Genomic DNA, 12,607 nt, shown 5'->3' with positions numbered 1-12,607 from the left:
CGCCTTCAAGTTGGCCCACCCCCACATTTCCAGTTGGGCCACCCCCAAATTTCAATTTGCCCACCTCCACCTTCAAGTTGGCCCACCCCCAAATTTCATTTTCCTCACCCCGAAATTTTGAGTCGGCCACACTCCAAATGTTAAGTTGGCCAACTCCTAAATTGAGTTAACCCACCCCCAATTTCAACTTCACCCACGCCTAAATATGGTTGGCCCGCCCCCAAGTTTCAAGTTGTCCCGCACCTACCATAGGCTTTCCCATGCATTTTCTACGGATCGAGCCCTATGTATCCCTATATGGGCATTCTCTATCATATCTTTATTGCTTTAAATTGTCCCTAATCGCTTATAAAGCTGCCAATCATTTTAACTATTATAACGAATAAATATCTTAACATCGCAAATCACGCATTTTTGTGCAGGCACAAGGAGTTACACTTTTCGCGTGATGGAGCTGGGGTGCTCGCCAAAACGTGCTGACCCATTAAAAGAAGCTAATAATTAAAATGATTCCATGCACAAAAAATATAAAGTTAGTATCATATATTAGCGTAAATAAATCGCCTGATGGTAAGTAAAACATTTATGTAAGGTAAACAAATATTTTCGTGCAATTTTTGATGGAGAACCGAGAACGTACGAGTTTCGCGCGCATTCCGCGGCCACTTATATGCTGGGACCGCCGTCTTTTGGCCTCAGGGACCTCCCTCACTCCTTAGGCGGCTGCAGCGGCTGCCACTCCAGAAATTTTAGTTTATAATCTCCTTAAATGCAAAAGACGAGCGGTTGGAAATACGAACAAATTGATTTTTTTGTGGCGCCCTCTGTGCATAAATAAAAACAAGCAAGCACTCGAAATGTATGGCCTTCGAAATCCGGCAGCGCATGAATCTCAGAAGACGTGTCCAGCTTATTTAGCTGTCTTTGTTAGACCTAATGAACCAAGAGAGCGAGAATGAATCCGGAAGCAGCACGCAGTTTTCACTAATGATTTGTTGTCGAATCATCATCATCATCATCCGCCTGGTTATGCCCACTGCAGGGCAAAGGCCTCTCCCATACTTCTCCAACTACCCCGGTCATGTGCTAATTGTGGCCATGTTGTCCCTGCAAACTTCTTAATCTCATCCAGCCACCTAACTTTCTGCCGCCCTCTGCTACGCTTTCCTTCCCTTGGAATCCATTCCGTAACTCTTAATGACCATCGGTTATCTTCCCTCCTCATTACGTGTCCTGCCCATGTCCATTTCTTTTTCTTGATTTCAACTAACATATCATTAACTCGCGTTTGTTCCCTCACCCAATCTGCTCTTTTCTTATCCCTTAACGTTACACCTATCATTCTTATTTCCATAGCTCGTTGTGTCGTCCTCAATTTAAGTAGAACCCTTTTCGTAAGCCTCCAGGTTTCTACCCCGTACGTGAGTACTGGTGAGACACAGCTGTTATAAACTTTTCTCTTGAGGGATAATGGCAACCTGCTGTTCATGATCTGAGAATGCCTGCCAAACGCACCCCAGCCCAATCTTATTCTTCTGATTATTTCAGTCTCATGATCCGGATCCGCAGTCACTACCTGTCCTAAGTAGATGTATTCCCTTACCACTTCCAGTGCCTCACTACCTATTGTAAGCTGATGTTCCCTTCCGAGGCTGTTAAACATTACTTTAGTTTTCTGCAGATTAATTTTTAGACCCACCCTTCGGCTTTGCCTTTCCAGGTCAGTGAGCATGCATTGTAGTTGGTCCCCTGAGTTACTAAGCAAGGCAATATCATCAGCGAATCGCAAGTTGCTAAGGTATTCTCCATTAACTCTTATCCCCAATTCTTCCCAATCCAGGTCTCTGAATACCTCCTGTAAACACCCTGTGAATAGCATCGGAGATATCGTATCTCCCTGCCTGACGCCTTTTTTTATTGGGATTTTGTTGCTTTCTTTATGGAGGACTATGGTGGCTGTGGAGCCGCTATAGATGTCTTTCAGTATTTTTACATACGTCTCGTCTACACCCTGATTCCGCAATGCCTCCATGACTGCTGAGGTTTCGACTGAATCAAACGCTTTCTCGTAATCAACGATAGCTATATATAAAGGTTGTTTATATTCCGCACATTTCTCTATTACCTGATTGATAGTGTGAATATAGTCTATTGTTGAGTAGCCTTTACGGAATCCTGCCTGGTCCTTTGGTTGACGGAAGTCTAAGGTGTTTCTGATTCTGTTTGCAATTACCTTAGTAAATACATCGTAGGCAACGGACAGTAAAGTGATCGGTCTATAATTGTCTATGTTATCGAAGCACCAACATCCAAATCTATAGCAAATGCAGCGATAGTACAAAACAGTGCATGACGACGACTTCATAAGCCCGAAGCGGCCGCGGCTTTCGCCTCGAAGACGCCGCCGTGTTCAGCCGTGTATGGTCGCGTAGTTAGCGTGAAAATAAAATCGCCCAACCCTCTGCCGAAGAGTCCGTTCCGGCCGACGACCTTCGCCGATGCGTCTGCAGACTGTAGGCGTCTGTGCAATGTCACAGGGGCAAAGACAAGTCTGAAAACGCTGTCGCTAACAGTCGGCAGAACAAAATTGGTGACGTTTCGGCCTAGTGTGACCGGGCTTTAACAGTTTTCCCGGAAACACGGGTTATTGGGTAGTGATGGTGTAATCGTTAAGGTATCGGCTTAGTGTGATAAGGAAACTGCGCTGGAGGCCAATCATCGGACAGGAAACAGACGCCGACCAAGATGAATAATTTTTAAACTGATGTTCCGGCCCCCACATGGGAGCCTTGCTCGCAATCCGATGAACATTCGATGAACATATGATCAACATACGATGAATTATCGACACCGATAGCAAGGTACAGCGCTGGGCTCATCGGATGGCGTTCAGTGTATATGCGGCTGCGACATCCTGACGCGACGCAGCACTTCAGGCGACTCCTGCTTGATAGAAATAAGAGCGCCCTGTCAGCTACGAAACTTCTGACAACGTTGGCGGGATGAACAGCGCGTCCACTAGTGCTGCGCGAGTCGCAAAGTGCACGAGGTGAGACGGGCGGGAAACCGTCGGCGTTCGGAAAACGTTACAAGCATATTCACGCGCTGGTTTACGCGCGGCAAAAATTTTAAAGCTATTTTATTCTGACTTTTGAGGTACGTCTAATCAATTACCTTCCAGAAATGGATTTGTCGTCATGTGTCAGAGATTATTTGAAGGATTCTTGAAGGAGGTAGTTGAAGGTATTTTCTGTCTAAACGCTCGCTTTTTAGTGTGAATTGTATCTGCCTCACCCAATGAAATTTCTCCTGCGCTCACAGACACAATGTTTTCTTTCCTGATCCTCTTTATGGTGCGTCTTATTTGAGATACAATTACCTAGATGTACTTAAGCGTGCCCGTCGAATGATCATTCCTGCAGGGATCAAAACGTTTTTTCTTTAAGCCAAATTCGGCAACCCTTCCTGTCAAAACCCGGTTGGAGTAAATGGGATGTTTCATGCCATGGTCGATAACCTGCCGGTTCTGTCCGCATGCTAAAACTATTGATTGTTGTTTTATAGAGAGTAGGGAAGCCGTGTTTTTCTGGAGCATTCTTCACAGAAGGCTTAAAAAAGATTTAGATACCACACAATACGCGATTCATTTCTTACACTTTAAAGCTCTCTGTGACCCGCCATATTACATGTTCATGTTACTTGCTCTAGATAGCCTTTGGCGCAGTAGAATTTGCGACAGGCAGACTCAACCACCACGAAGCACTCGGTAGTTCTTTCGGGAATCTGCTGCTTACGGTCGCAGTGTGTACGCTGCACAAGAAACACAGCCGTACTGGATGTCTCTATTGGACGCTTCACGTACTTCTCTGACTTCTAAATGTGCCTCCAGTTACTTTTAATTCATGTAACGCTTTGTTTCTCTGAAAGTTCTCCTCCCATGTAGTTGTCACGGCGAAGTAGTCGACGGGGTGCACAAGCCGGTTGGTCGTTCCCTAGTCAAGCGAACACAGCGAGAGAGTCAGGGTCGGGAGAAAAAGAGAAAAACGTTTTCGACTGACATCGATACAACGATACAATGAACCATTACCAGTCAATATAAAAACCAACACTACACAAAAATACACTTAACAGACCTCCACTAAAACAGAGTTCTAAGGAAAACACGTGATGGCATACACATGTGCGGGCAGCAGCAGTAATTCCATAAACCGTGGAGTCGACGGCAGAGCTTTCCCCAAGAATGCTGGCGAGCCGATCTTATTGTGTGGATGCTATTGCTATGCTGGGTTTCCCGGGAGTCCAGGTCGGACGTCTTTCCTCGAGCAGGTTGAGCTAACTTGAGGGGAACTACCATGAGCTTCGTTGCAGACGTTGGTTTGTCCTCTCTTGCGTCAACTAGCCACTCGGAGCTAAGAGGCGGCTAGGCGGCCCAGGCGATACTGGACGGCACCAGCTCCTCGACGCTTCTCAGCAGATCACAGGTTTAGCTTCTAGACTGCCGAGCTCGGTCTAAAACTGGCGTTTAAATAACTGCTGATGTCCTTATTATCCTGGGTTAGGGAATGACAGATATTGGTGACGATCCAATCAAGTTCACCCAATTGTAATACGACTCCCCCCAAGGCCTTGGCAGCGCCCCTTTTAACTAGGGGCGAGGGCACGGGTGGTTCCCCTCTGCTGTTAGAGGTCGCGCACTTGCATTGCACCACACAGACACGCACGGACACCCTTGAGTCCGTGGCGGGCCTCTATTGTGCGTTCAGAAACACAGAAGAAATGACGGCACCCGGCCATACGGCGCCAAACCCTCTGATACACGTACACTGTCAGCAGTTCGTGGACACGGGATTGCGCAGAGACACCACATATTTCGAAGTATTCGCAACCCCTGCCGTCTTAGCAAGCGTCTCAATGCACGCACGGGACAGAGAATATAAGGCGGTCTCTACAAAAGGCTGTCGGGGCATCACGGTCGCGTCAACAACAAAAAAATAGTTACTAAACCTGCCTACGACATTTTTCGACCGCCTGCCCGAGTGGCCCGCAATACCCGTCTTGCTCGCCGGTTCCTATTCCCACGATCTTTTGGCACCCGTTCATCGCTGCTTCGCCAACTCGAATAATGCCGCACCGTGACAGTAAGAAAAAAGAATGCCTGAGTGGCTTGATGGTTTGAGTAGCGGGTTTCTGTTCTGGCGGTAACGCGATCGAATCCACCGGCGTTTGTTTTTTTTATTTTTGTATTTCTTTATTTATTCAAATAAATAAAACACACATATCCAGAAAATCGCGGCGACCGAGGGGCACACACCTCCAGCAGGTCACAATAGCACATACGTTTAGGCGGCACTACCTGCGGAATCGGCCCATGAAAGAGGCTAGAAAAATACGCGATACGGAAAAGTGATGCTAACTCACTAAGGAGGACTTTGTCTTTAAAAGATGCATGGAACATCCTTAGTTGTGCTCCCCTCCTGCGACGCAGTGCAACAGACTGCAGCTTAATGTTAGCTATATCTCCTCCTAAATACAAGGCATTTATTTGTGGCCGGCCTCCTTAGTTCCTCCGCTAACGCCGCATAAACTTCGTTGACGCCAACTAGGGCCTCTGGGAATGGGCTACTACGTATGTGCCACTTGTTCAATGACAAAAAAAATAATAATTTAGAGTTCTCCGGCGCTGAGTGAAGCAAAACCCACGTCACAAATATTCAGGCACTCTTGTCTAAAGGTGCATTCACACACGCGCCGCGCGTGGACTTCACTGCAGTGGTGCTGTATGGCGAAGCGTGCCCAGAGGGAAGCGTGAAAGCGCATTCCGGCTGCATACACGCCTCATAAATGACATGTTTCAGCTGTTGCACTACAGTATGGATTTTTTTCGCCCCGTTTGCTGGTTTCTTTTCCCCGCTACTGGAACTCTGTTGTTTATGGACCGCTTTGGCGGTTCGTAATTACTACTGGCGCCTATCTACAAGGTACGTCGTCATCTACACCCTCCTGCTGCGCCGTCGAACTCGAGTTCTTGTGCGGCTTCGCGAGTGCGAGTGCCCCCGCGGCACTCGCCGCGCCGGCGCGGAGCATCCAAGCTGCTGTCCGCTGCGTCGAGGGAGCGGAACATTACCGATGCAACTGCCATCCAAGCCAGGGACGTCTCCTCCGTGGGGACAAGTGCAACGGGTGAAGGCGGCACCCTGAGCATGGATACCACCAACATGGAGCAGAACAGCCCTGCTGTCGTGGCGCACACCTCAGCCAACAGGACGAAGGAAGCTACTGGCCTCCCATCGGATGAAAATGTAGCTCCAGCAGCCCCGAAAAGACCTCGCTCATCACAAGGCCTGCCTGCACGACCGACACGCACGTCTCCGGAGTCGCCAACGACATCGCGGTACAAAGTGGTTATCAAGCCTCGTGCCAGATATGACATGTCCACTCTGCACAATCGTATCATTCAAGCGGCCCTGGACGCCTGCCTCGAGACTTCCCGATTTCAAGGTTTTGCTCTACACAAACCCACTAATACGGTCTCAGTATGGGTGTCTGCTATGGCACTAGTTTATAAACTCGAAGAACTGCAACAAATACAAGTCTCAGAAGAGTGTGTCCTTCCAGTCCAGGCGTACCTCGCCAGTGGTACAGATTTAAGACGCTACGTGGTTAATGGCGTTGACCTTGACGAAGAACCCGAGAGGCTCCTGCAGGAACTATCGTGTCCCACACACAAGGTCGTGGCTGCTCGCTACCTAGGCAGCGGTCGTACGTGCCTAATCACGCTTCAAGGTCCTAATTCCCCACCTGAACGTATCCTGTATTACGGCTGCGTACTGCGCCCGCGTCCGTTCAAGCCTTCCGTTGTGTACTGCTACTCTTGCTTTAGACAGGGACACATGAAATCATCCTGCCCCTACCCACCTAAGGACGACACCATGGAGCCTGAACCGTCGGCATCGTTTAGATGCGGCCTATGCCAAACAAACGATCATGACATCACTTCCACGACGTGTCCTACGAAGTTGAAGGCCACTAAGAAGGCTCGGCAACGCCATTCTCGACAGCCAGCAAGGACCCCTCGAGATTCATCAATGAAACAAGTCCCTGTGTACAACCGTTACGCCGTTCTGGCCTCGCTGGAAGAGGATGCTAGCCAGGTGACAGAAGCATGTAAAGAGACAAGTGATGCTGCCACTCGTACCTATAGCGCAGCTGTTAGGTCGTCCACTTCACGGCCGCAACGGGCATCTCAATCGATAGAAGACACGCCGCTTCCTTTGGCAGACGAAGAGTTCGAGATCGACGCTCGCCTCGCCAACCTTGAAAGGGAGATCCAACGTCTCAAGGACCGCCGTACAGTGCTCCGGCGTCGTCATGACGGAGCGCGGCCGTCGCATTCGCCGTCGTCGTCTAGTCCTGCTCATATGGCTAACCCGGCATCTGTGTCGAAGCCTCTTTCACCCCAAGAACTCTTGCGCTTCGTTGCGCAACAGCTCCAGCATCTCACCTCGGTTCTACTGGCCAATCTTAATCTATGATGGCTGCTACGTCTTCAAGAGTGCCAGAAGGCATCTTACAGTGGAACTGTCGCGGCATCGCGGGGAAGGTCGGAGAGCTGCGTCAGCGTCTCAGATATGGGAAGCTGCGTGCTTGGGCTCTACTACTTCAAGAATCCAACGGCCTGCCACCCATTCCAGGATTTGTGGCATACTCATCGCCTTCAATGTTGGATCGTAGGAGTGCTACGCCCGATGTCCCTCCAGGAAAGGCTGCAGCGTATGTAAGATGCACTCTTCATCAGACTCGTGTTGATCTTTCACGGTGGTGTACTCTATGGCAAGAAGTCGTGGCCGTATTGGTTCGTCTCCAACGCACGGACGTTATCATCGTTTCATACTATGCCCGGCCTTACAGCGGTCGTGCGGCTCGGTTGTGTCTCGGCTGGCTGGCGCACCTACGACAGAAACATCCTGGTTGCCCCATTATGGTCGCAGGAGATTTTAACGCGCCCCACACCATATGGGGATACGCTATTTCCAGTGCGCGTGGTACATGTGTGCTGGACACATTTACGGACGCCCAATTCACTCTCCTTAATAATGTGTCAGTGCCTACTCGTCGGCGAGACCACCCTTGCGCACCGCCACACTCACCGGACTTATCTTGGTGGCTAGGAAGGACGACCATCTCGTGGTCATGTGAACCCGACTGCTGGGGTAGCGACCATCATCCGATTCACCTTGGCTTATCTTCGGGCGGAACAAGCCGCCTCCGCCGCCTATGTCGAGTGGTGGACTGGGATCGATACAGGGTGGTATCAGAAAGCAATGTATCCAGCTTCATGGTGGACCCGTCCCATTGTCTTAAGGCGGCATTGGTTGAGGCGACACGTACGTCGTGGGTTGATGAATCCCGAACCGCTCCTGATTTGCAACTTCTGCGTCTCTGGGCGTCGCGCCGCCAAGCAGAACTTGCATCAGAACGTGACCCTGCATCAAATACCCTTCGCTTAGAGGCCCAACGCCTTACTGCAGTAGCTCGGCGCCATGAACACCGCTTAGAACGTGGCCGCTGGATGGACTGGTGCTCTTCTCTCGGACCTTCGTCGTCCAATGCCTCCATTTGGCGCACCTTCCGAGTAATGGAACGTGGTCGGCGCCCTCCAGAGCCCGCAGCCTGCGCCCTGTTAGCATCGGGCCAGACACCAGCAGTATTCGCAGAAACTGTCGCCCACACCTTTTTTCCGGTTTTGGACACAGCACCGCCTCCCTTCGTTGTTCAAAACTGCCTTCCTGCGGACGCAGGCACGCCACCTACGCTCTCTGACATCGAGGGTATACAAGCTGCTTTCACTATGGCGGAATTTTTAGCGGCAATCGACCTGTCGAAGCCATGCAAGGCACCAGGACCGGATGGCATACCGTATGAACTTTATAAAAACACGGAAGGCAAGGTTCTCGAAGTGCTGTTGGGGGCCATAAACGAAGCTTGGGCTACAGGAGTCATTCCCAATTCTTGGCGGCATGCAGAAGTGGTCCCTATTCCCAAACCCGGAAAACCCCAAGATAATATCGCTCATATGCGCCCAATAGCACTAACCTCAACGTTAGGCAAGCTGATGGAGCGTATGCTCGCGACACGTATTACATGGTGGCTCGAGCGGTACTCATGGTATCATCCTGGCCAAATCGGGTTCCGTGCTCATCTAGGCGCAGAGGATGGCCTTGCGTACCTATCTTCTATGGTTCTCATCGGAGGCCGCTCCCGAAGAATTCGCACGATTCTGGCAATGGATATTCGTAAAGCATACGACCATGTGAGTCACGAAGCAATTGTCGGAATTCTCCATTGGCTTCACTTCCCTAGCCGTGTCTGCACATTCGTCGAAGCCTTCCTGTGCGCTCGCACCTTCTCCATTCGCCTGGCTGGCCAAGCAGTAGGTCAGTTCGTCGCACATCGGGGTGTCCCACAAGGATCTGTGCTCGCACCAGTCCTTTTTAATATTGCTCTCCTTCCACTAGCCTGGAAGCTAGCCACGATACATAACGCACAGTACATAATGTACGCAGATGACATCACTGTCTGGTCAGTTGATCCTGAAATCTGCCACCAAGAACAAGCGCTCCAAGAGGCCCTGAACATGACGCACAACTGGTGTGCTCAGATAGGCCTTGACATTTCCAAGGACAAGACGACGTACATGTCAGTAGCGAACAAGTATGGGCGCCGTCTACTGGCACTCCGGCCTCTTCAGTTAACTCTGAATCAGCAACCATTACACGAGGCTGCAACTCTCCGTGTACTCGGCCTTGAAATGGATTCCTCCGGATCTGCGGGACCATGGGTCAAGAATGCAAAGCAACAGGCCGCAGAAACGATACAGTTGATACGTCGGATTGCGAAGAAATCTGGTGGAGCGAGCACCAACATGGCTCGCCTTCTGGTCCGTTCTGTATTGCAACCACGACTCGTCTACAGAGCCCAGTTTCATCATCTCACGAAGGCACAATGGGCTCGCCTTGAGGCCATTAATAATGAAGCTATGCGGGCCATAACGGGATTACCACGTCTCACTCCGTTGCCAACTCTACAGGCTGAGTCCCAACTCAACACTATTGACGACCTCGTACACCAACGTCGGTGCGCGCGCGCCCTAAAGCCATCATATTTCGGCTCGGCTGCTTCACTGGCCCGGTACATGGGGCACGAAATAGACAATCCAGTATCTACGAGACCCGATGTAGCTCCGTGGGAAAGGGTACAATTAAGTGACAATAAACCTCTTGGTCGTCTGTATAGCCCGGTTCCTCGTCAGGCGAATGCCCATATTTCCCGCCTTCATCGCGCCGATGACAACCAAGACGATACGACTCTTGTAGCATACACTGATGCCAGTGTTAATGGCACCATGATTCACACAGCTCTCGTGTGTCCATTGATACCGGAGGCAGGCCAAACGTGCTCGTATGTTGCCGATCCTGCACCACCGGCCTACCTTGCCGAGCTTGCTGCCATACGAGACGGCTTGGCCGCGTTGCTACCTACTGTTCAAGATGCTCGATACTCTCAACTCATCATTCGCACAGACTCGACTCAAGCCATCCACGACATACGTAGGGTATCTCGGTCCACCCTATTGTCAGATAGCATTCACCGTCTTGCTGCCACTACGAATATCCTCATACGCGTCCAGTGGGTGCCTCGAGCAGCCCTGCCGGGTCTCCTTGAAGCAGATATGGCAACCCACCCACAGAATACAACATACCCACTTCCACATTTTCCTGAAGACGCCTGTGGACGACTGATCCGGGAAAAGGAAAACCTCCGACGTACCACACGAGCTCTCATACCTCCGTGTGGGTCAGACCTCCCTGGCGGGTTAACCCGCCGAGAGGAGGTTACGTTAAGGAGGCTACGTGTCGGGGTCGCGCTCACCCCGTCTGTGACCGCTCTCTGGCCACAACAATACCATGGTCCTTACGGCTCATCATGCCCATTTTGCAACACAGGAATCCAAAATGTGACAGTAACACACCTATTATGGACGTGCCCAGGGCTTCATCTAAGCCGTCTCCGCCATCTCCGGGCAACAGGCCTTCGGCCTGGCCGCCCACCCGACCTTGAACGTTGGATTCATGGACCCCATCATCGTTCACTTCTAGATTTTTTGCACGAGTCGAATCTGTTCGTGTATTTCTAACATCTTTTGTATTATGCCTAAGGGCATGCTTTCGAATAAAAAAAAACTACAGTATGTCGACGCATTGGTCCAATGCTAATCGCAGTAAGGTCGACATTCATGGTGAAACGGGTTTTGGCGGATTTTTTCGTGTTTCGAAAAAAGAAACGAGTGCATGGAAAGGTTAGTTAGATGTTTATAAAATGGTAAATAATCAACGTGGCGGTTCCTCGTACTGCACGTTGTAAGTAGTTCTGCACCAGATTGCGGAGCGAGGGAAATAAGTGGTTTTAGCATACAGAAGTAGCATTTGCCACATATCTAGTAACGCAAGCTGGCGTGAAACAGGTAAAGTGAAGAACGGCACATATATACGCACTGCCTCATATCAGGGACCACATTTGACGCGACAATTAACCAGTGATCCAAGTTGACCCGATAACCTGGTTCCCTCATCACAGCAGCCCCATGCTTTAAGCATTAGCAGCAGAAGCTTGATGTGGGCGAGTTGGTTTTGCATACTTGAAGAAATGAACGCTACGAAGACGCGGACTAAAAGAGGAACATGTACGACGGACAAAGCGCCTTGTCCGTCGTACATGTTCCCCTTTACGTCCGCGTCTTCGTAGCGCTCTTCTCTTCAAGTATTTAAGCATTAGACCATGGACTACTCAGTGACGCAAATTGGTGGAAAGACCGTTGAAGACCGACAGACTCCGGAAAGCGCGTGAAGTACTCTGAGAACGCCAAGTGTCTTACTGGGACATCACGCTCACCCGTAAGGACACCCTTGACGACCACAGGTAGCTCAGAAAGAGTGCGCAGCCATTCGATCTCCTTGAAGGTGGCGCAATGCATGGCGCTTACTTCGCGGGAGTGCTCGCTCACGGCAGTGCAATCGGGCCTGTGGTAGGAAAACGATGCATCCAAGTTGGCGGTACTGCAGAAAAAAGAGGTACGAAAAGAAAATAAGCAAACATGCCGCATTAATGACGTCGCCGAACACACACACACATAGATCCGTCCGCCCGTCAGTTTGTCCATCCCTCAAGATTTATCCATCCGCACATTCATCCATGCGGCCATCCTTCTTTCCGCACTGTTCCGCCCGCTCACTCACTCACCCACCCTCCCTCCCACTAAGCTAGCCATGCATCAACGCCCTCCCTCCCTCTAAGCTAGCCATACATCAACGCATCCATCCACCCACACACGCACCCATTCATCAATCGGTCGAGTGCCTCCGTCCATCCATTAATTCGTCCTTCCATTCGTCCGTACATCATGTCCTTTCATCTATCCGTCCATCCACATCCATCTAACCGTCCAGCCAATAGTCCATTCATTCATCCATACACAACTATCCGTTTGTCCGCCCATACATCTATCCATCGCTCCCGTCCATACACGCACCCATTGATCAGTCCCTCTGTT

General features: G+C 50.3%; 1 protein-coding gene across 1 annotated transcript in view; it reads right to left on the bottom strand.

Moving 5' to 3' along the window:
• Positions 1 to 12,607, bottom strand: part of LOC135900701 (L-lactate oxidase-like) — a 62,222-nt gene that overhangs the window by 23,836 nt on the left and 25,779 nt on the right. Inside the window, exon 5 of the mRNA XM_065430246.2 lies at positions 11,950 to 12,113. Within this exon, the coding sequence (XP_065286318.1) occupies positions 11,950 to 12,113 (164 nt within the window). The remainder of the gene's footprint in view (positions 1 to 11,949; positions 12,114 to 12,607) is intronic.

The sequence above is a fragment of the Dermacentor albipictus genome, chromosome 2 (assembly GCF_038994185.2).
Source record: "Dermacentor albipictus isolate Rhodes 1998 colony chromosome 2, USDA_Dalb.pri_finalv2, whole genome shotgun sequence".
NCBI classification, from domain to species: domain Eukaryota; kingdom Metazoa; phylum Arthropoda; class Arachnida; order Ixodida; family Ixodidae; genus Dermacentor; species Dermacentor albipictus.
The sequence above is the reverse complement of the archived record's forward strand: the minus strand, read 5'-3'. Positions and strand labels throughout refer to the sequence as shown.